A 25,146-nucleotide genomic window follows, 5' to 3' on the forward strand; every position below is an offset into this window, starting at 1 on the left:
CCTCTCTGTGTAATGACAGCTCTAAACAGCTACCATTGTGAGGTGGTACAGGAAAGCAATACTCTAAGTCATTAGCTTAGAGTCAGGAAACAAGATAATAAGAAAATAAGAACTTGGACTCTACAATTTTCAATGACTTCTGATATCAACTATGCTTCCACTGACTAGCTCTATACTGTAGCTAACATTGGAGAATCCCTGCTCTTCTAGGAAGCATATCCTGATCCCGAACCCCATCATCTCCATCCCCAAGAGAAATAATTATTCCTCTTTCTGGTTTACCATAGCAAATTATTTCTTTCCTATGGAAAATGACACATTCTATTTTTAGAGTTATTTTGGTTCTTGTTCTATTTTCTACTGTAGAATGTAATCCATGCAGGGCAAGGATTACAGCTTTATATCTCCCACAAGAGATGGTTTAGTGTAATGGATTCAGAGCCACTTTTGAAATCAAGAAGACCTGGATTTGAGAACCACCTTTGACATATTCTTTAATCTCTCATTGAATCTAAGCATAACCTAGAATCTAGTCTAAGTTGAAGAACAGTTGCAAATATATATTGGTACAGAGAATTTCCTTAAGGGATACCTCCCCACACTCTAAGGAAATCATGGGTTTAAACTAAAAAAGAAAAATCTTACACATAATCTAAGTTCCAAAAGTCTCTGTATATTGAATGGTTAATCTTTTTGCAATAATTTCATATTCTTCCTAAACAAAAAGCATGGGTATAAAATTTACATTTCCTACTCTCACTCTAGAAGTCAGAGAAGCTAAGACCAGAACCACAGTGGCTTTTGTTCCTTTGTAAAAAAAGTCTTTAAGGATTTGAATTCCACCATCCATGGGGTAACTCCAATTGTGTTAAAAACTAAGAATGTATTTGCTTTTAAATAATATTGTATTGTAAAAAAAGAGAAGGGAGCAGAAAAAGAGAGTGAACCAGCTGGACTGTTACTTTTCAAATCTGAAACTAGGGAAAGAGAAATAATAAAATGATAGTAGGAATTTACAAACATTTAATGTTTGCAAAATGTTTATATGTATGTTATTTCATTTGATAGGGTCTATTGTTATCTCGGTTTTACAGATAAGGAAACTGATACTGAAAAGACTTAAATGACTTGTCTAGGGTCATACAGTTAAGAAATGTCTGAGGCAGAGTTGTAACTCAGTAGTTCCTTACTTCAAGTATAATACCTCGAATCTGAGCTGCCTGTTCTTGAGAAAAAACATCTACATCAACCCATTGAGTATAAAATGTTGTTGACAGCTATTCTCCATCACTCCTGTTGATTTTTGCTTCTGCAGCTTGGTACCCAGGGCATGACTCATAACTCCCAACAGTGCTCAGCTGAGTGTCATTGACCTATGGTTATGGCTCCGGGTGGTATCTCTCCTGGTCCCTTCCCCACAACCTTGACACGTTTATCCCACATTATAAATAGTCCACCATGGAAGGCAATGAGGTGAAAAAGTATTGGGGTTGGAGATTGTTGTGCTTGGGTTACTTCTTGTTTCCAGTGTGTTCCTTCTTACACATAAACATACATACACCCCCTCATATTAGCAGTATTATTTGAGTTGCTTGGATGATGGTGGTTTTAAAGGCAATTCTTTGTGTATGTCAAAGTCTGCTGCCATGTTCACAGGAGAATAAATTGCATTTTTTAAAAGCTATGTACAATGTGAATTGTGGCAGTTTCTCATTAGCCAAAGTCATTGTCATGGTCAGTTACTCTTCTGAGGATAAATGAAGGTTCCTGAGACAAGTCATAGTGAGAGTCATAGAAGACTTTACAAAAATCTGGATAGACTAAGCAAGAATGTCAGAAAAGAAAACTCAAATGGGAACATTTATGGGGATTTACCTTCCAAAGAATCCTGGGGAAAAAATAACATTAGGAGAATCTAAAGGTGGTCTATTCCTGTTGACTAGTGAACTGCAGAAGTTATTCATACCTATGTTACATATCTCACATGGTCCTGGATTAGAACAGGCTGTATTTTGCTGACAGCATTAAATTAATCAATAAAATAGGAAATCAAATTGCCTTGAAAAATGAATAATTCTATCTGTCCTTGGCTCAGTTGTACAGGAAGCAGGGCACTGCCAAGGTTAACAAGCCAGTAGGTAGGGGCAGAAATAAAACATTTTGGATTAAACCCCATTTCTCTGTATTGCCATTTACATTTGGTAACCAAGTTTAGAGCAGGGTCGCAAGAAAGCCTCTGAGGACACAGCATCAGGGAAAGCAGTATGATGACACAAATTCCCAGGGCCTCTGTTCTCTTAACCAGAAAATGAAGTAGTGGGTAGATAGCCAGTAATTTCTCATGCAGCTTAAGAATTGGTCCTCTGATCCTATGTAAAATCCTTAGCTTTCTTTAAGGTTCATATCAGGTGCCATGTTTTTCATAAGATATTCCCTTATCCTCTCAGTTTTTGGTGCCTTTCCTCGCCTGCTCTGTGAATTTACTACAGTTTTATTTATATTTGTACCTAAAAAGTCTATTCTCCTCAGTAAGCTCTTTTTTGTCTTTGTAGCTATATTATTCAATATAATAACATACATACAATAAGTGCTAAATAAATGATTGAATAATCATTCAGTTGAATGTAGCAGGAAAAATACTGGAAAAGCAGAGTATTGTTGCCTTTCTACTTGTCTTGAAGTTAGGAAGACCAGGATTCAAATACTACCTCAGACATTTATTAGCCATATGATCCTAGGCAATTGTCACTTTTTCTCTGTGCCTTAATTACTCATCTGTAATATGGAGAAAGTTGGACTCAGTGCCATCTTCTAGCTCTGGAGGTCTGGATTCAAATCCCAGTTCTACTATTTACTACTTATGTGAATTTAGACATATATCACTTTACTTGTATGGGTCTCTCTCCATCTGTAAAAATGGGAGGGTTGCCCAAGAGATCAAAGAAACTGGGAAAAGTGCCATGTGCACAAAAATATTTAAAGCAGGTTTTTTTGTGTTGTGGTGGCAAAAAACTAGAAACTAAGGTGCCACCTCTCAAATGGGGAATGGATAAACAAATTATATTAAATGAATATAGTGGAATATTGTTGGGCTTTATGAAATGATGGAAGAGATAAGTGGGAAGACATATGAATTGGGAGAGAGTAAAATGAGCAGAACAAGGAGAATAATCTCTATTTTAACAACAATATTTAAACAATTTAGAAGAATTCAAAAAATCAAATCACAGAAATGATCAACACAATGATCAACCATGTTTTCAGAGGCCTGAAAGGAAAGATTACTTCTCTCTCCTGACAGAGAGGTGACAGAGTGAATATATAAAAGGAAACATTCATTTTTTTGGATATGATCAGTATAAGAAAATGTTTTGCTTGATTCTGCATATTTGTTAGAAAGATTTGGGTTTTTGTTTTAGTTTTTAAGGAAGAGATGATGATGGAAGCAAGAAATAAAAATAAATTCCTGATAATTGAAAAATAAATTAGAAGGTTAGGATAAATAATATCTAAAGTCCTTCTAGTTCTCAATCGTTTGATTTTATTGTGGTCAAAAGCAATATAGAGGCATATACCCCAGTTACAACAAGACTTTTCAAAGGACAGGGACATTCAGCAATGCCAGAAAAATAGTCTGTCTGAATTCTTTACCCAAAGCTCAGTGGCTTCCCATTCTAGGACATACACGTAGTTGCTGAGCAAAGAAATTTAATCTGTATCCAGAGACTCTCAATAAATAAAGTCCAAAACAGAGAGAGAAAAGATAGAAGTCTCTTAGCTTCAATTAGCTCATGTTCTAACCGAAGATTCACCACAACCATTTCCATCCTCAATGTGCTATAAGCCAACAGCTGGGGATATTCTTTGGGGTTTAAAGTCCTGAGACAGAGCCTAGAAATTGAGAAAGGACTTAAGGGACCTGGAAGTGATAGGGGAAAGGATATGAGGACATGCATAAAGAAGATGGGAGGGGCAGGGAACTACTATAATCTCAGGGGATTTTAAAAATGGAAGAGATGTCTAATCCAGACCCATCATTCTATAAGGAACCCAAGGAAATAAAAGTAAAATTGCCTGCCTACAGCCTCACTGGTGGCAAGTAGCAGAGCCCAAATTCAAACCCAGGCTTTTTTGACCCCTGTTTCAGTGTTCTTTCCATTAAATCATACAAGGCAAGATCTTGGAGACCAAGTCAGAAACTACTGCCAGCTTGAGTTTAAAGGCTATTAAGGTTAATATTATTTTTTCTTGTTATCTCTATGCCAAGTTCCCTGCTGACACAGCAACAGGAGGTGCTCAGAGGCTAATTCCCCCTTCACTTAAAAAAGGGAGCAAAGCTAAAAAAGAAAAAGGAAGCAAGCGAAGAAACCTAAATACTATTTCCAAATTCAGTTTTAATTTCACTATGATCTTGGGTAAATAATTTCCCAATTCATTACTTCATTGGAATCACAAATCTCTTCTTCCCCTTTCAAAGAATATTATAAACACACAGGCTGATTTCCAAAAAATCAGGATATTATCTCACCCAAGGTTTATAGAATTTAAAAATCCTTTCTATTAAGGGTTAAAAGAATTTACAGATTACATGGTCTAGAATTACAAGTTGAAAGGAACCTTAGAATCTTCTCTCTAGATAAGGAAACTAAGTCCTAGAGATGCTAAATGGCTTGCCCAAAGTCAAATGGCAGCAAGTATCAGAGAAAGGATTCTTCTTTCCACAGTGCCATGCTGCCTCCTATTTATGAGCTAAGCCAAATCTATCCATCCATCCATCTACCTATTTATGTACATACATACATATACATGCATATAGGCACATATGCTTACACGTACATATGTGTGTCTAATTGTACATTACTATGTACATATGTTTTAATTTTAAATTTAATTTCTTATAATATTTTAAATTCCAAACTGTCTCCATCCTGCCACACACTAGGGAAGGCTACCATTTGACGTAGATAATATGTGTGTGTGGTATGTTTGTGTGTGTGTGTGTGTGTGTGTGTGTGTGTGTATAAAACCCACACTATGTATATTTCTGTTTATCAGTTCTTTCTCCTGGAATGAACAGCATTGGGGCAGCAAGCACAGAGCACCAGCCCTGAAATCAGGAGGACCTGAGTTCAAATTTGACCTTAGATACTTAATATTTCCTAGCTGTGTGATGCTGGGTAAGTCACTTTATCACAATTGCCTTAGGGGGAAAAAAGGTGGGGGAGAGGGAGGGAAGGGATGAATAGCATCTTCCTTCTTCGGTCCATTGTAGGTGATCTGAATATTTAAATACTCAAAATAGCTTAGTCATTCACAGTTACTTTTCAAACATTACTGTTACCGGTATAAATATGCTTTAGGCTTTGCTCCTTTTTCTCTTCATTATTTAATGCAAGTCTTTCCATTGCCTTTTTTTCCTCTCTAAAATCAACTAGCTTGTCATTTCTCACAGCACAGTAGTATTCCAGCACAATCATATACCATTAGTCATTCCCCAATTGATGGCAATTCCTTCATTTTCCAATGCTTTGCCACAACAAAAAGAGCTTTTAAAAATATTTTAGGAAAAAGAGGTTCTTTTTTCTTTTTTTTTTTCCCTGATCACCCTGATCACAAGCCTAATAGTGGTATTGCTGGGTCAAAGAGTATACAGTTTTACAATTCTTTGGGCATAATTATAGTTGGTTCTCCAAAATAAATCGACCAGTTCTCAGTTCCACCAATAGTGTATTAATGTCCCAATTTTTCCACAACCCTTCCAACATTTTTCATTTTCCTGTACTATCATTTGAGCCAATCTGATAGGTATGAGATGCTTTCTCAAAGCTGTTTTAATTTTCATTTCTCTATTCATTAATGATTTAAAACATTTTTTTCAAAAGGCTATATATAGCTTTAATTTCTTTATCTAAAAACTGCTTGTACATATCCTTTGACCTTTTATCAATTGGGAAAAGATTATTTGTATGTGTATGTACATACATACATGTGTGTATCTATACAATACATATACAGCCTTTTATTTATTTATGCATAGACACACATACATATATACACATATGTGTGTGTTTATACATACACACATACAAATATATTTTTAAAATCCTCTTGCTAATACCATCTCTACCAACTTGGCTGCTCCTACCTTATGGTTTTGCCTATACCTTCAGCACAGCAGCATAGGGAACAACTGTCACTTTTTATGACCCTGGAGGGCTCCAGTGTACCATCCTGCTGATAGATGTTAGTGTACCAAAACAGGATCAGGAAGGAGGGCAGAATAAATCCACCCAAGATCAATCATATAATGCAAACTGGTTCATCAAAGAGACAGTAGCCATGTTCATTATGAACCAAGACCAAGATCCTTTGGCAGACATCAAACCCCTTGTGATCAGGTCTCTGGCATCATTCTCAAATCTACTGAAAGACAGTTACCATATATTTATAAAAAAAAAAAAAAAAAGTTAATAATGCCCAATCATAATCAAATAGGCAACCACTTTGCTTTAAGTACCTATTAACTAATGCTAAATTACAACAGAACAGCTCTACAAGTACTTTTGACATCCACATGTACATCAGAGGCACCAGTAACAGATCAGGCCATTAGAATAAAAAGCAAACGAATTGATAATGATGGGGCACTTAAAACATTACCGGAAGCATGGAGCTGCATTTATTTACTTGCTTCCTTTCCAGCCATTCTGTTTCTCCTGCTTTGTCCCCTCCTTAGTCCATTGCTCTCCTCCATCCCCATCTTTGTACTATAGGAAGAAGTAAGCAGGTAATACCTTGACACCAGAGCTAGTACTTTGTCCCCCCTGAAGTGAGCCAGTGCAAAAAGCTCTGTGTCCTGAGTCAAAGGACATGTATTGAAATCCTGCCTCTGCTAATTATCAATATGATCTTGGACAAGGAATCTTCATCTCTCTGGGGCTCAATTTCCTAATCTGCAAAATAAAGTGATTGAATTATATGACCTCTAAGTTTCCTTTTGGCTCTAAATGTGTCTTCTATGATTCCTTTCCCTGTGGCTAAATCTCTTATGTCAAGACTAAGGAAGGTATGTTTCCTAGGATTCAGAAAAAAAAATCAATAAAATATATTTCTTAAGAATTACAATAACAAATTCATTGTGAGAAGTTCCTTAGTATTCTGCTAATTTGTAAAGTTTCCCTAGGAGCTTCAAGGTCATGGAACCTAATGTAGACCAGGGATTTTATTTCTATAATTCTACTAGTTCTAAGATAAGTGATCTGACTTGCTCTAAGATAAAAATCTCCCTTCACAATTTTTAATTTTCCCCAAATACACTAATCTTCATTTAGACTGATAACCCCATTTAAATCCTCTGGCTCTCAGATATTCTTATCTTCCTAGTTTGTTTTACTTAAGTTCAGAATAAAAATAAAGGTTTGTTTTTTTTTAATAAAGTCATATAGAGTTTAGGAAGGATTTGGTATTTGATTATAAATGAAGGATATACTTTATAATTTTCCCATAATATATAAAATATCACAGAGATAATGATTAGATCTGTGATGCCAGTAAGTATGAAAACTTCCTGTACCAATGCAGATAGGCAATCTTCTGCAATTTATAGTCTTAGAAAGTTGCCTAAAGAAGAGCTGTAAAAACTCCAAGTGCTGCCAGAACCTGATTAAAATGAAATTGGAAAATGTTTAACAAAGTAAATAAAAATTCAGCACAACAGAGATAATGTTAATTCGAGGGTTTCTAAGTCAATCTGCAGCCTGCAGAAATTCATTTCTATCTGAGTTTGATATCAGTGGTCCAGAACACTTAGAGGTTAAGTGATTTGCACAGCATCACATAGCTAATATGTAAAAAAATGCAAGACTTGAATATATTTTTCTTGTTTTCAAGGCTGACTCTCTTTAGCTCTGATACCACAACACATCATCTCTCATAATCATGTGCTAAAAGTTATATTATTGTAAATAGCTGTCCAGGTTCAAATTTTCCATTCAAAGCTTCCCGCTAATTCACTCTAATGAATTCTAGGTGCTATATCACTCATGCCTTGGCTATCATTTTCCTTTTGTTTTATTTAGGTCTAGGATCCAGCCAACCCCAAGTTCCCTATGTTTTTACTAAGCACAGAATATCTTTTCTTCAAGTCACTCTGCTCGACCTTTGTCTCTCTCTACTTTCCAATTTATCTTCCCTTGTTTACTGGGAAGTTTACAAATTAGCATCACATCTACAATCAATAAGCCACACTAGGTTAGTCCCTGGTGTTCCACTCATATAACTAGGTAACTGATACCCTATAATTAAATCAAACATAAGAGTGTTCATTTACTAATTTGCAAGAGGTTCACTTAGAAAGCCCACTTCTTCACAAGAACCCATTGTATTCCTTTAACAGTGGGCAAAACCAATCACACAAACTCCAGGAGTTTACTGTACAAGATAAAAATAATCTAGCTAGAATGGCAGGCAAACATCCATTCAGATTAATACCCCATTGCCCAAACTTTCCAGTAAAGTCAAGACATCCATGTATAAGTGTAACAAAGATGCTGAGACTAGGTCTGTTCCTCTAAAAGGGAAGAAAAAATCTGAAGTATAGGGAATAAAATCACTGATCTTGGACTTCTTTTTATTATGGTATCATTTCTGATGATCACAGGGAAAAAATGCAATATAATGTAATCTGTTATGAAATGGTAGATTCCTTCTTTCCCTCCCTCCTTCCCTACTTCTCCCCGCCCTTTCTCTCTTTCCTCTAATTTCATAATATCTCTAAAGCTCTGTACAATTATTGTCTCCCTGTCATTGTGCAAGCATTTTAATATATATTATTTAATTTTACCCTAAACATTCAGGAAAATATTATAAGGTGGGTATTTTCCCATTTTAGAAATTGAGAAACTAAGGTACAAGGAGAATATGTGACCCCTACAGTTATATATTTAGAATAGCTGGTATTAGAACCTAGATCATCTATCCACACTTTGACAACAAATTATGATAAAATGATGTTACTTTACCACTCCAGGCCTTAGTTCTTTTATCTGTAAAATGAGGTTAGACCTAAAAACCATTACATTGAATTCCCAATCCCTATATTTTTGCCCACCTGCATTTTTGATTTCCTTCACAGGCTAATTGTTCAATATTTCAGAGTCCGATTCTTTTTGTACAGCAAAATAATGGTTTGCTCATGTATACTTATTGTGTATCTAATTTTTATTTTAATATATTTAACATTTACTGGTCATCCTGCCATCTGGGGGAGGGTGTGGGGAGAAAGAGGGGAAAAATGGGAACAAGAGGTTTGGCAATTGTCAGTGCTGTAAAGTTACCCATACATATAACCTGTAAATAAAAGGCTATTAAATAAAAAAAAATGAAATTAGACTATACAGGCCTTTCTAGCTGTGCCATAAGACATACACAAGTAGCAAATATGAGCCCTGATCTTATTCTGATACCACTTTCTTTCCAAAACTCCAATCAATAAAATAATATCAGAAACATTGGAGCTTTTGATGATGTCTACAATGAAGTGCTGACCACATTCACCTCACACATGGAACAACTGGTTCAAAATTATGTGGAAGCATCATCTGAGATACAGTGGTTTATACACAGTAGGTGCTTACTAAATGCTTGTTTAATGTTAATTAAAGAATGTTCCTGTTGAGAAGAGAATAGACTTTACACCAAAAGGAATTCCTTCTTTTATAACTGTCTCATTAAACTCTGATAATAAACTAGGATCTTCTAAATTCCCTTTTCTCTGTTTTTCCTCTCTTTTATTCTACTCTTGCCTGTTAGCCTACTGTGCCCCTTCCCCAGAATTCTATGTGAACTCCTACTATAGCCTGTTCATCTACAGGCTATAGAAAATAGCCCATTTTCTCACCCACATAGGATGACTGGTTTCTCTGCTGGTTGTGCTGTATAAAGGGGCTTAGCAGGTCAAGTTTGCATCTAAGATACAGACTTAGGAGCAAGAAAAAGCAGTGAATAAAATCCTGAAAAGATCTCAAATAATTCCCTTGAATGAAAAAAGTATTGAGTATGACGTCTTGGTCAACACAGAGCAAGAAAACCACAGTTGACACCTGAGGTTACTGATTTGTTCTGGTTTTTTTAAAAATGAAATGCCTTTTCTCTAACTTAATGGCAGGAGCTAGTATTAGAGCGTTGTGATAGGATGATGTCTCATATAACCCTGGAATGGCTGGGAATCATGCTTTTCACAGAATTTCAGATTTGGAAAGTCCTTGTCCAATTTTGTCCAATCTTGTCCAAATTATCCTCAACAATATACTTAAAAGTCTCCACCTTGCTGTGTGAGCCTGGGCAAGTCACTTAACCCCAATTGTCTCAGAAAAAAAAATCACCACCCTGACTTTATTTAAAGATCTTCCTTTCATTAGTCTTTTTTTTTTCCATTTTCATTTTTTTTTTTTTTTTTTTGGATAGCTCTGTTAGGAATTTTTCCCCTCTTACAACAAGCCTGTAACTTTTCCCCATCCTAGTTCTTTCCTGGGATGAAGAACAGATCTTAACCCTGTTTTCCATGACTTCCCTTTAAATACTTGGAGACAACTATCATGTCCACACAGTTTTATCCCCACAACCACAAGTATCATTGTCTTCAAGGTCAACATTAACAATTGCTTTAACTGGTTCTCAGGCAGAATGATATTAAGATCTTTCATTACTCTGGGCACTCCTCTAGACACTTTTCATCTTTTCATGGTCGTTCCTAAACTGTAGTACCCAGAACTCAGCAAATTAGCCCAGATTTGAACATGGCAGAGTATGGAAGGGCTAATTCCTTCTTATTTCCAGACACTATGCCTCTCTCAATTGGGCCTGAGATTACATTACTTTCTAAGCTGATAGATCATACTTTTGACCTATACTGATTTTATTAAAATTTACTAAAATCTCCAGTATCTTTTTTTCAGACAAATTGCTGTCCAGCCATGCTTCCTCTACCTTTGAACTTCTGATATAGCTTTTTTTTTTTAATCCAAATGCAAGACTTTATATTTATTCCGATTTCCATTTATTCTATTCAGTTCAACCCAATGTTCTAGACTGCTACGTTTTTTGTGATTTGTTTGTGTAGGTGTGCATTGTTATGAATTATCTGAAAATCTGATAACCATGCTATAATAAACATTTAATAAAGATATAAAGAAAAATGTTAAATGTTAAAATACAGGACCATGCACTGATTCCTAGGACATTCCACAAGAGAGACCTCATTTCAAACTTACACTGGAAAAAATAAGTTACATGGGAACATTAACAATTACTATTTGGATCTTGTGATTTAGCCAGTTCTGAACCCACCTAATTGTACTGCTACCCAGTGCTTATCTCTCCTTTTTTTCCATAAGAATAGCACAAATTATTTTAATTTTCCTTCCCATCTATTAGCAAGGAGACGTTAAGAGTACCTTCCTCTCTTTGGGCAGTAAAGAGAGTTTCCTCATCTTACAGCTGATCATGAAGCTCCATATCACCTCAGGAATATATTCATGTCTAGCCATAAACTAAGTTGATAATGATCACAGAATTCTACATAACCAGAGCATCCCTAGATAGGACTCATTACCAGATGTCATCAGTTCAAGATACACTGTCTTCCCACCTCGCCTCAGACTCTTTCCCAGCTTCATGTTGGCATTTGGCCTTAAACCCAAAGAAATTTCTTATTTATTACTAACCTGAATCAACATCCTATCCCAAACCTTAATAAGATCTAAGCTTGAGAGTGGAGATCCAGAAGGATGGAGGAGAAAAAAATTCACAAAATGCGGCTGAATGGGGCCAACACAGCACACAGGGTAATTCATCCGACATGGGGACATGCTGTTCCAGGAGCATTATGACAATTAACAGGAAAAATCTGCTCTCAGAGCATTGCCAAGCAAGTGGCAAGGTCTCAGCTGGTGGTGCTTCATTTCGGGAATGAGAGGCAGCTCCCAATTCTCTCCCTCTTATCAAAGAAGGGGGAGGGGACAGTAGTTCTGAAAGTGATGGGAAGGGCAGCTAAGGAAGAATTGTTTAAATTAGGGAAGCTCACTAAAGCATCATCATTCTAGATATGTGTTTAAAAGGAAAATATTCACAGACACCTTAAAAGCCTCAAGAATAATTTTACCACATTCCTGGACACATGAAGCTTAGCACATCTGGCACCTGGAGAGTTCCAGTTGTTCAAACATGCTTATTCCAGGATGGTTTTCAAAAGCAAATCAATCTTATTCATGTCTTCTGGTCCAGCAACAGTCTCCCACCTCCTTACCTTATTCTGGACAATTTTCTCCAAGTTATATTTTTTTATCCAATATATCTAATATTAAATCAACACAGTTCACTTGGATGTGATGCTCCCAAATTCCTCAAATCCAGAAGAACAGGGAGAACACATAGTCAAGAGTCCCCAAGAACTTCCCCTTCATTTCCACATTATTTTCTCCATTCCTTGATATCATTTGCTAAAGGTGGCAGGTTCACCCACTTTGTAAGCAAGTCTAATTATTTTCATTCCTCATCACCTTACTGGGAAAACAGCAACCTGATTCCAGCCTCAGCACCTAAAAGAAATCCTCTACAAAGGCAAAAACATCAGCCATACCTCTCATTTACCCCAGTCGGACACCAGAAATGGAAAGGAATTTTGAGCTTAGAGCACATCTTGAAAAAGTTCCAGGTTTAAGATTGGTACCACAGTCTCCCATATCTCATCTGGACAGGCCAATCCCTGCCCCCAGGAGGGACTTCATGAGTGGACACTAATTCACCATGTTAACCCCTCTCATGCTAGACCTGTTACACCAGTCCTGGCCCAAAGCCACCACCACCCGGTGCTGGAGTGAGCACTCCATGTGATGGAACCTGGCCAGTGGACTTAGAAACCTGTTGATCTTGGCATTGGCCCTGGGACCCTGTGTGGAGCTACGTGCTGAGACACCACCATGGGTCAACTATTTCATAGTAGAATCAGTCAGCTCACATCCTGCCTGGCCAATGAAACTCCACTTTATCTTCAGATCCCCAAGGAGGGACTCAGAGAATAATAAAAACAGTTTCTGGCCTTCAGTTTGTAGGAGCTTACCAATAACCAGAGGTCCTTTCTCTTACTCCCCTCATACATCCACAACATTCTTCTTGCCCTAGCACAGTTGCCCCCAACACAGTTAATAAATTCTGTACATTAGTTCCAGCAAAAAGAGAGGCCACATTTGGGCACCAGTGGGCAACATACCTGCCCCTGCTCTCCAAGTTGAGCAATTACTGATCACAGCCATCCAGCAGGCAACTCCCAGGGAAGTTAATTAGGAAGTGTTATCAACCCCTGGATGACTAGGAGAGAAGCCTTCCAGGGACCAAAGGAGATTGAAACAGCATCCTACAGTCAAAAGATTCACCCAAGGTACCCATGCTAGTGAATGGAAATCCCACTATACCTTTCATTCCAAACTTGGACCGTCGGCCATACTTGTTGATCATGATAAAGAGAACCACCAAAAGGACGCAGGCAAAAGCTGCAAGTCCAACAGCTATGGACACCTAGAGGAATAAAATATACTATTCAGTATCAGGGCATACCATCAGAGTCCCCCAGAGTAAACTGCATAAGTGCTTTCTGCCCAAATGAGAGGTTTTCATCAGAAGCTCTTCCCAGTACATGATGCTGTGTGACTGCTGCATAAAATCCATCAAGAAACGGATTAACAAGACACTGAAGACTTCCAAGAAACTTACCACAATAAATCGGTAGGAAGAACTCCTGGTTCCAGCATTCCATTCTTTGAGCTGTTCCCATCCTTGGTGAATGGTATTTGGGACCTGACTCAACCACTAATCATAAATTTCCCCGTTCCTTTTTTATTCAAAAAAGCTTTGATTCCTAAAGCTACAGGGAGCAAAGAGCCATCCCAGAGCTCAGAGAAACAGCTAACCATCATGCCAAAATGCTGTGTCCACCACTTTTGGGGACTACCTATGTGAAACAGTGCATATCCCGTTGGACTCAATTAATGTGTTAGTTTTCATAAACTGCTTTTACTTTCTTTGTTACAAGGGATGGCTTAATGGATAAAGGAAGGAATAAAGAGATATAGATAGATATAAATGGTGATAAAAAAACAAAAGACATTGAGAAAATTTTTAAAAGATAATCTACCTCTGGAGGCACAGAACTCATCTTTAAATATCCAGTCTTATTTCCTATTGAAATACCAGTCTCTGGCTTCCTTCTGTATCTGTGTAGTATTAATCAGTCTCCCTGAACCAAGCCCAGTCAGGCCTCTTGGGAGAAGTTAACTCTTCTTGACCAGGATATGACTCACCCCAAAAGTGTCCTCCTCTGGTTTGTGGGTCACGGTGATAGGAGGTGTGGGGCTCACTTCATATACTGGAACCAAAAGAACAGAGCGGGAGGGCAGTTAGTCAACAGACCACTATTAGAGAGAATTGGGAAACTCTTTGGAGCCTAGGATACAATTCCATCCCCTGCCCCAGAGAATATACCATCAATTTCTGCAAGAAGACATTCATTCCAGTCTGAATGTTTGCATTCTATTATCTCTCTAGATTTTGAAGAAGTGAACCTAGAACAGAAATCCCTTTTTTATTACCTGACTAAACACAATTGCTCAAGATCACATTTGTCCACTGCTATCCTATCTTTGAAATCATATCCCTATTATCTACCCCATCACCCACTTCCTCAAAGGGAAAAGGAAAATTTAGGCTCTATAACCTAAGAGCCACTGGAATAATACAAAGCTTTATGGAGAGATTGGGGGGAGGAGGGAGTTTGGAAATAAAACCTAAATAACTTTGTTCTAGATGTACCTGTAGATGAAAAACAAAGGAAAGCTTCCCACAGGCTGTATAAAAGCAGACAATACAAAGCTCTGCTTTCACTGACTCCTGAGGCAATTGTCGACAGCAGGTTACCAATAGACATTTCTATCCTCATCCTCCTTTATTTTCGCATTCCCTTTCTTCTCTATACCATGTTTGGGCCTTAGATGTTGTTTAGTCTTAGTAATGGTAATTTGGGTCTAACGAGATTATTGATTCCAGCACAAAATAGAAACTACTATCTCATTCATTCCCCATTGAGCCTACTGCACTATGGCAACTCAACTTATTATATACAAAAGAGACACTGGTGGAAATGCCTCATTCTTAGTTACCCAGTCAGGCTGAAACCAAGATTTAGTTTGTTCTAAGGCTTATAGCATCTTCATGGAGAAGAGCTATCTCTAGAGGAACTGTGAGGTTATTAGTCTCCAGAGACTGAGAAGGAATAAGAATCACAGATGACATTTGTTATCTACATAAGGCAACCTGGATGTGTCCTTTGGATATGGAGGGGAAAATCTCCATAAAACAGGTCAGACAAATTCCCATAATTTTGTCATGAGAAACAGATGAGAAGAAAGGTTGACTTCCTTCAGAAAAATACAAATGTAAATCCCTAATGACCTTAAAAGACCATTTAATCCATACTCTGAAATTATTTGTACATTCAAACTTCTATGGTTTCCCTAATGACTCATCAGACCAGAAATCTAATAAGCCACAGTCACAATACAATGGCTCATTGGTCATCTCTCAAATGCTCAAATAGCTCTGTGATCTCATTGATTTGAATACTGACCCACCCCACAAAAATAATCTAATGCACACTGCATTCCATCTGTGCCTACCTTTAATCTTTACATACATTGGAAATATAAAAATGTGACATCTAAAAATTTGAGTACCATATGGTGTATAGGAATTAATGTCTGGGGTATTCTATATAAACACAATCCCAGTTTGATTAAAAAAAAAATCAGGCTCAGCAAGATTCACTGCCACACGAGGGAACTGAAAACTCCTCAAATCCTCTATACAAGACTTAACTTTAGTAATGTAAGTAAAATGGAGTGTAGTAGCCCAGTATCTAAAAAAAATCTAACTCTAGAATCCTCCTTTAGGGAAAAGGAGCGGAGGAAAAATTGACTCAGCATCCTTGAGCAACATCGCTATGATGGATCACTCCATCACAGACATCTCACATTCTCTCTCAAATGTTGGTGGGGAAAGAAGGAAGGCTGTTTGAATTCAGAGGAATTAACAAAAAAGGATTGAGAACATGAACAATTACAAAGCAAGAGGCAAAGGAGACTTACTTGAGACAAAGTTATCCGTACTCTCTGCAAAAAGGACAAAGAGATAATTAACACATTTAATAAAAAACAGAATGGAGTAAGATAGCCATTTCTCCCAGTTATCACCTTTCCCCCTCACCCTGATGCATCGTTGCCTTAGAACTCCTCAGCCACAGACCAGCTATCCCATCTCAATATTGGGGAAGAGACTGAAGATAATCCCTGTCTCCATACCTGGAGGTCATGCTGTTTTCATTGTGGTGAGAGGAGTTGGAACCTCAGCACTCTTGTGTCACTCCATAGTTATTTCTTTGGTTGCCAGGGAAAATAGTGTTGGTGGTGGGAGAGATGTAAAAGTACAATGTAAAGAGCATCAGGGAAAGGAGCACACTCTTTCCATCATATTCTCAAAGTACCACTTGTGCTTGAAAAACAAAAGTCCAAGCATTTGTATTAAAAAGTGAATAAAAATGTAATTCTGTGGTGCACAGAACCGGTCCTAACTCCAGACCAGATTTCCTGCACTAGTTGTATTGATTATCTTTAATATTCCATGATGTCCCTGTTAATATCAAGAGACCCTCTACAATGACAAATATACCTTTTTCTTAAAGCGGGAAGCCGGAAAAGTGACGACCTGAAATGGTCTTTCTACCAGGTACTCATGATTCACTCAATGAGGACACCTCAGCCCCTAGGATCCAACTTTTCTCTCTTGCCAATTCCATAAGGGTCTAGCCAGTAAACAGCCTTGTGTAACAACCTCAAGGAGAAGTGATGTTTTTGGGGGGAGGCTTATCCCAGTCATTCCTGAGGTAATACTAGGCAGAATCAATTTGTTGTGTTCTTGGGCTGTTAAGTCTCATCTGAAAGCCTAGATCTGACATTCCTCCTGCCTCCATCTTCCAGGCTGTAGGTGACAAAATGCCTGACCGATTTTTTAATGGTCATGCCCTGACAGCCTGAAAGAACAGGGTTGCCAGATCAACTCATGGGTTCACACTGATTTGCATGTTTCTCATAAGGTTCTCATTTATTAGAGAATATTCTCACGTCAGCCACATGTTTTAACCGAGTCTGTGAACCCTGTAATCTGCCAATCAGCCTATGAATGCTTAAATCCTTCGCTGCTGTCTGGAAACATTTATCCATCCAAGATACACATGGACACTAAAACAAGGTGCCACATTCACAGCACAGAATCCTTGTGGGATTTGGTGTTTCATACTGTTGGTGAGTAGGCAAAGTAGTAACTTGCTTTTAATCAGTACTTACACCTAAACCTGAAGGAGAGAATGGACTGGGGACAGGGTTGGGGGTGGGGAGGAAACATCCCTGTCATATCATCACCTGAATCCTCTGCTTTAGGAAAAATGAAGTTCAAATCTTTCAGTGGGCGCAGACCCAACACTCCCTGGGAAGGCCCCCAACAAGGGAAGCAAATGGGGCCCACAGAAAGGAGAACAGAGCCAAAGATTTCTGTTCAACCATCCCAGAACATAGCCAAGACACAAAAAGGGCTCAGAAGCAAGAGCAACAAGGCATTCTTCCTCTTTCTTTACCTCCTCCCCCAAAAAAAGTCAAAACCCAGGAGGTAGCTGAGAAGAAATGGGCTTTTATGCTTCTTTGCTCCCTAACACATTCATTTCACACATATGAGTTTCATTTAACAACAGCCAGAGTCAAATTTTATCTCTGACAATGATGCTGCTAAAATGACCATCTTTTCCCTGGCTCCCTACTCTGCACTGGCAGCAGTTTTCTGAACCCATACTATGCCCTCCAGAGCAAGGTAGCTAGCATGATCAAGGAAGATAGTATAAGAGCTAGGGATACTGTGGCTTCTCCCAGCCTTAGCTTACGAGCAGGACATAACTTAAGCCTTTTTCTTCTACTCATTTTCCTAACAGACTCAGTCCTATAGGTTTATAGTGAAGTACCAAAAGACCAAGTGAATGACTAAAAATCAATCAGAAAATATTTACTAAATATCTACTATGTGCCAGGCGTGTGCTAGGTGCTGGGGATACAAAGAAAGGCAAAAAAAAAAAAAAAAAAAAAAAAAAATCCCTACTTTTGAGGAACTCGTATTGTAGTGAACTGTGTACAAATAAGCTGTCCTTAGGATAAATTGGCAATAAATCAATCAAGAGAAGATACTCAAATTAAGGAGGATCAAAAGAGAGTTCTTGTGGCAGGTGGGAGTTTATTTGGGACTTGAAGGAAGTCAGATAAGCCAAGGCAGAGATAGGAGGGAGGACATTCTAGTCAAAGGTAACAGCCAGTGAAATATTCGGCCAGGAAATAAGACTATCTTGTTCAAAGAACAGAAAAAAAAAAAAAAAAAAAAACAGTGAACCTGAACGATATTCCGAAGCATTTTCAAAAATCTCTCCCTTTGACATCTGATTGATTTCCATACTCAGCCTAGTAATATTTCCCTTTTCCTAATAACCCTCAGGTACTATTTCCCTAACTTGAGAACATCTTTAAGCCCTATTCTTCCTCCTTCCATCTGTGGGTAATCATCCATCTTCCTCTGCTTTTTTTCTTTCAACTATCCCTCTAATCTCTATTCCTTACAGCAGCTCTCTCTTTCAGACTCTGATCCTTCCTGACAGCCTCTCCAGGCCCAGAGGACCCTAAACAGATACAGCATCACACTTTTAAAAATGACCATTCTGAACAGAAGATCACAGCACGACCACTCTCTGTATTAAAGCTGCAGTCCATTTCTAATGTGTCCACTACTTCTCTAATAATATCCTTATTAGCAGAACTTATTTTTAGAATGTCCCTTAAATGCCCCCTTTGATTACTTTCTCTCCTCATTACTTTCAGACTTCCTAGGGGCCAAGAATAGTCATTCAAGGGAGAACTCATGCTTCTCCCCCCAATTCCTCTTAATAAACACATCTCCACATTGAGAAAGCTTTTATTCTATTCTTTTAATTATTAACCTGTGCCATTCTTGCTCTTTCTGACTCATGAATGCATAAAAAGGAAGCAAAATCTTCAACCCAGGATAAACCCTCATATGGCTCACCCTAGGGAACCATTCCCAAAATAAGATGTCTCAATGTTTTCTTAACAGAGACAAAGGTGGAATAGGGGTTGTTTAGTTGAAAAGCAACTGCCAATGGAATAATATATTGTGAGTAGACTATGTAGGAGGCTGGGGAATGGGATGATCTCTACTACCACCACAAATCTGAGTGGAGGCACTGAATTCTGAAATATCATGCTCCTGATAATAAACTTGTATTGTGACAGCTATACCAGCTTGGAATACTTCCAGGATCTGATTCACATCTTGGAAATAGTGACAACAATATTCCCTAGTTCCATGTCTCCCTCATTAGAGGATTTAAAAAAAAAAAATGGATTCTTTGCAGGGTTTTTTGTAGAGTTTAAATCGATTTAAGGTGATCTGTTTGGACCTTTCTCTCCAATTTAAGAAATTCTGCTGATTCTCACATTTACAAACATCCCTGTGATACAATACCATCTTAATAGAATATTGTTCCTGAGAATGCCCTGGAGAGGGGAAAGTATACATATCTCTCCACACCCTTCAGAGGTAGAAAGAATATTTTGTGTATTCATGCAGTTGCTTTGCTTCTTAGGTTGGGGAGAAAGGGAGATGGATTGCAAGAATAGACCTTATTATTCCTCTCCAGCCCTATTCCCTAAACAATTCCCTTTTTTTTATACATTCATCCATTGTCATTTTCATATGACTTTTCCATCTGTTCCTTGTCACCACTTTTTCATCATGTATTTATTCCAATATGGCCAAAAGTGAACTAAGCTCCCTTTCCCCATGCTAACTCCTAAAGACCCTTTACTATCTTTTGATGTCACCACATCCAAAGTCAACTTTTTCTCTAATCCAATTATCCAAACTTCATTAATCAACCTTTGATGATCTGAATCTGTTCCCTTTTTTCCTACTTCCACCTCTCACCAATACTATTGCAATAGCCTCTTAACTAGTCTTCCTGCCTTGTCTGTCTCTTCTCTAATCCTTTCCTCACACTATTATCTGAATAATCTTCCTAATACAATACCCTGATCATGTCATTCTTGTACTCAAAAAATCTTCTACAACTTCCCATGGTCTATTTAGTAAACAATAACTAATTTATCCTGGTATTCAAGACTTTCCATAATCTGGCTTCAATTATCCATTTAAACTCTTTTCAAATTACTCCTCTTCATATACTTTATGGCCAGTCAAACTCCATACTCCTCCTACTCTCTCCTATTTCCAGTCTTTGCTGACACTGTCAGCCAAAGTTTAGAATGGATGAATACCTCCTACTCAACTTATCTGCCTGTTGAAATTCCTCCTTTCTTTCAAGGTAATTACCACCTCCTCCAAGAAACTTTCCCTGACCTTCTTTTTCCCTCAATGAAAACATTCTCTCCCTCCTCAAATTTATCATTCAATTTTCCTTTTATCTTTTCTTTTGTACTTATTACACTATTGTATCAATTATTAGTGTATATCATTTATTCACTATTATATTCTAAAGTGTCCAGAAGTAGAATGTGCACCCCAGTCTGCTGACTCCAAGTCCATAAGTTTTATTGGTTTGTTGTTTTGTTTTGTTTTTTTCCAATACAGGATGGATGGTTTCAGAGAGAGAATACAGAGTTTATTTCTCAACAATCTTAAAAAAAAAAATTACCCAAATATATGGGTAAATATATCACACCTTTTTTACACATATGCTTAGACATATATGTGCTAAGTACATCATAATGGTTATTATTTTAAACATATGTATATAGTCATATATTTATTATAGGTCTTTGTATCCCTACTGGCTAGCACAGTGCCTTGTCTATAGTAAGTATTTAATAAATGTTTGTAGAATTGAATTAAATTGAAATGAATTATTAAAAAATACTGCTGTATAATGAAACTAAACTCTCATGGAATGGGCAACAGCTAGAAAGGTTCCCAGTTTAGAGACAAATGAGTCAGGTGGTATAATTCATAGCAAAGATGTTCCTAGGGACATATCCACCTTCCCCTGCTACCAACACACACATACACAACTACTAACAGCACCATCAGCATATTCTAGAAGTTATTCTGATGAATTTTGATGACTGAATAAAAGATCAAAAGGTACCAGAGTCTTTGTAAAAGGGTCCATTGAGTTTTATAAAAGGGCAGATTCCTGCATGTCTGGAGAATACAAAATGCTGCTTCACTCCCACAGGAAGGAAAGGAGCTAAGTTTTCTGGATACCAGGCAGACACCACTCCATTTTTTATGGTCTCTGCATGTCCACCTCCCTGACATGGTCTCTGAAAGAGAAGTCCAGCTTAACCTCATTGCTGCTCTCTCTTAATTTTTTTTCCTCTCACTCTCTCCATAAATCCAGACAGCAAAATCAGCCTCTTCAAAATTAGCCTCAATAATCTATGACTATTCACTCACTGCCTCACCCAATCACCATAATAACAATAATTTTATTGTTATTTAATTGCTATTATTATTTCTGGCATTAATATAACTTCTTAAAATTTACAAAGAACTTTACACATATTTTATTTGATTTTTATCACAGTTCTGTCACATAGGTATCATGAATTTAATTATGCCCATTTTACAGATAAGGAAAGAAGGATCCAAAGAGTTTACCATTGTCACATATTTATTAAGTGTCCAGAGGTAGAATGTGCACCCCAGTCTGCTGACTCCAAGTCCATAAGTTTTATTTGTTTGTTGTTGTTTTGTTTTGTTTTTTTTCCCCAATACAGGATGGATGGTTTCAGAGAGAATAGAGTTTACTTCTCAACAATCTTAAAAAAAAAAATTTACACTTTTCTAGGCAAATTCATATGTTCCTCCTTGTTCATGGTGGAATGGATAAAATGACCTCTAAGTATTCCTTCTAGCCCTGAGTCTATAAAGCTACTCTAACATTAAGTGATATATACAACCCAACCATCTCTGTGTTTGAGAACTTGTACTCAAAGTAAAGGTCATACCTATTTCTACTTCCCAGAAGACAAAGGAAGAATGAGCCAATCAAGAAAATCTCTTGGACTCAGCCCATCAGGATCTTTCTCAGGACTGGGTCTGGAAGCTCCCTTGAGTTCCACCCATGTGTAATTTTCAGTATCTGAAGCACTAAATTTCATTCCCTTAGGAAAAAATATTCTCTAATCCCCAGGGTCTCACTGGCAAGAAATTTTCTCAACACTCAGCCTCATTTTTTTTCTTTCTCTTCCCTTGCCTCCAGTGCTCCTCATTATAACCCTCTTGCACTAAATTAAATAAAGCATCCTAAAGTTGTCACTTCTTAGTTATTTGTGAACTGCGAAGTCCCCTTTCACAACAAGCAAACAATACACAGATTTAGCTCCTGATGTCTTTCTCATTTTAAATCACTCTTTCCATTTCTCCTCTCTTAGGAAAAAACTTCAAGAGGTCATCTAGTTTAGCAATTCTCAAACTTTTAGGTCTCAAGATCTTTTTGAACACTTATAATTATAATTAGGTGAGTTATATCCATCAATATTTACCATATTGGAAATTCAAATACTAAGGTATTATTATAAAATAATTTTAATCTCATAGACCCTCTTCAAAGGTCCTATGGACCCTTAGGAATATCTGAACCACATTTGAAAACTGCTGCTCTATTCAGAAGCAAATACCTGAATGATCCAAGAGTGGGATGCTGGATTCCTAAATTATCACTCTATAGAACAAGAGATTATATAATCCTTTTAAGTAACCTAATTTACTGCCTATTACCTTTGTTAGGCTTTTCCTCTTTCTGATCTTGAAATTCTCTAATTGATAGAAGATACTTGGGAGGTGTTAATAAAAGCCTAGGTTAATAAAAGACTATCAACTTTCCAAAATCACAATTAAATGGAAACTCTGCTAGTCATTGCCCTTACCCCAATATCTATTCTTTCCTGACCTCCTTAATCCACTTTTGTAATGTCTCATACCCTCCCCCAACCTGGACCATAAAGCAGTGTGGCTGGGGAAGGGTGGGAGAGAGATTGGACTAGGAGTCAAAGGGGCCATATTCTAATTCCAGGCCTGCCAGGCCCTGGCTGTGGGAACAAATCACTCCCCTGCTGTGTATATGTTTCTTCCATTGTAAGAAGAGGAGGTCAGTCAAGATGATGGCTGAGGTCTTTTCCATTTCAAAATATCGATGCATGTGTCTAGGTCAGTGACATAGAGGGTTTAATATGTAACTGTAAGTGTGTATGTTTGCTACTCTCTTGGAATGGTAGCCTCTTAGGAGCAGAACCTGTATCCAGATTGTGCTGACTCAGAACAGCAGTTCTAAGTGAATTCAACACTGGTAATACAAAAGTACAGTTGTTTTCTCTTTCCCACCACAAACTACTGAACATAAGTGTATATTCTAGGAGGAACTGAGTCTACCCTAAGATGGGGGGGAAAAAAAGAACTGCATTCCCCTCACCTGGAAAGGGTTCCTTGAGGAAGTGACCCTTGATGGTCTGATTGGCTGTGCCCAGTTGGTTTTTGGCAATAAGGGTGTAGTTGCCATTGTTATAATGAGTGGGTTTATTGAAGAGGAGGCAGCCTTCAGAGACCTCACCCTCCTGGTAGTACTCCACCCGAATGATCTTAGATTCCCTTAGTGGCTGCCCATTGTGCAGCCAGTGCAAGGTTGGGGGTGGGTTCCCCCGGACCACAAATTCGATGCAATGCTCCAGCCGTAGTTCAGGTTCTTCTAGGCTCATCACACGTGGAGGATCTGCCAAAGGGAAGAACATCTAAATTTCTGGGATATTTCATGTTTTCATATACTGGAACCTTGGAGGAACTGGATCTGCTTATCACAGAGTTTGCCTACTTCCTTTTCAAAAGATCCTCTGGAGGAATGATAAGTCCACCAGCAGATAAGTTAAAAAGTAGCTTTGGTTCTGCCAAATTCCCAAGATCTCTTACAGTAGGGTATCTCCATCTATGTACCTTTCAGAAGCTTGTATTGAGAGAGATAAGGGACAAGATCCAAATCCAAACATGCTTATCAGGAGATGACCTCCAGGAAAGGAGTCTACATATTGCAGACAGACCTCTACAAGAATTGGGGACCCACCCCCCCTTGCCCAGACTCAGAAAAAAGCATGTGCTAAAAGTACATTCTTCCCCAACCTTTTTTCAGAGCTTTCAGGCAGCTCTAAGTCAATTCTACTGATGCCCCTTGTGCCCCACCCTTGGCTCTTCCGAGCCCTGGGCTCTCTCATAGAGAAGCCACATGTCCATACTCACAGTAAACGGTGAGTGCCACACTAGCATTACTCATGCCCACCACATTTTCAGCAATGCAGGTCAAGGTAAAGCCATTGTCTTCACTGGTGACATTAACCAGGGTCAGGTTGATGGCGTGAACATTGGTCCAGTTAAGGTTTGTCTGAAAGCCCCAAAGGAGAAATCACGTCAAGTCACTTTTAATCAAAATTCTTTTTCCATCCCACCTCAAATTCCTTTCCTTTCCCTTTCTCCCTTCTAGTTCAACCTAAGGGAGGGCAAGGTAGGAGAGCTATAGCTGTTCACACAATTTTACACTCTATTAGGTGCACATAATTATCCTAAAAAAGATAAGTCCCAAGCTCAATGTCTATTTCTCCTTTTAACCATTCAGCTACTCCTCCTCTTTAAGCCAAAAGAATTCACTTCTAAGCCCGTGGGACTGATCGCATTTGGCCCACAATCACATTTCCCTTTTCTCTCCTACCTGGTGGGTATTGATGGACTGCAGCCCTGTGACAGTCCAGTCCACATCAGGCAGAGGGGAGCCAGAGCCGTTACAGGTGATGACAGCATTCTCACCTTCTCGTACAGTCAGGTTGATGTGGCTTACACTGATCTCGGGTAGATCTGAGGGGTGGGAGAAGACAAGAGAATTATCAGCAATGATTTCACAACTCTATCTACCTCACCCTCTCACTGGGCTTG

The 25,146-nt window shown here is 38.1% G+C and overlaps 1 protein-coding gene across 3 annotated transcripts in view; it reads right to left on the reverse strand.

Moving 5' to 3' along the window:
- The window catches only part of NTRK3 (neurotrophic receptor tyrosine kinase 3), a 451,535-nt gene that overhangs the window by 277,974 nt on the left and 148,415 nt on the right, over window positions 1-25,146 (reverse strand). For all 3 annotated transcript variants that reach the window (XM_003755530.4, XM_012542269.3, XM_023497019.2), the window contains exons 6-11: window positions 24,926-25,068; window positions 24,460-24,601; window positions 23,645-23,941; window positions 16,194-16,217; window positions 14,355-14,419; window positions 13,470-13,572 (exon numbers count right to left, since the gene is read on the reverse strand). In XM_003755530.4, coding sequence (XP_003755578.1) covers window positions 13,470-13,572; window positions 14,355-14,419; window positions 16,194-16,217; window positions 23,645-23,941; window positions 24,460-24,601; window positions 24,926-25,068 — 774 coding nt within the window. The remainder of the gene's footprint in view (window positions 1-13,469; window positions 13,573-14,354; window positions 14,420-16,193; window positions 16,218-23,644; window positions 23,942-24,459; window positions 24,602-24,925; window positions 25,069-25,146) is intronic.

This window comes from Sarcophilus harrisii, chromosome 2, assembly GCF_902635505.1.
Source record: "Sarcophilus harrisii chromosome 2, mSarHar1.11, whole genome shotgun sequence".
NCBI lineage: Eukaryota > Metazoa > Chordata > Mammalia > Dasyuromorphia > Dasyuridae > Sarcophilus > Sarcophilus harrisii.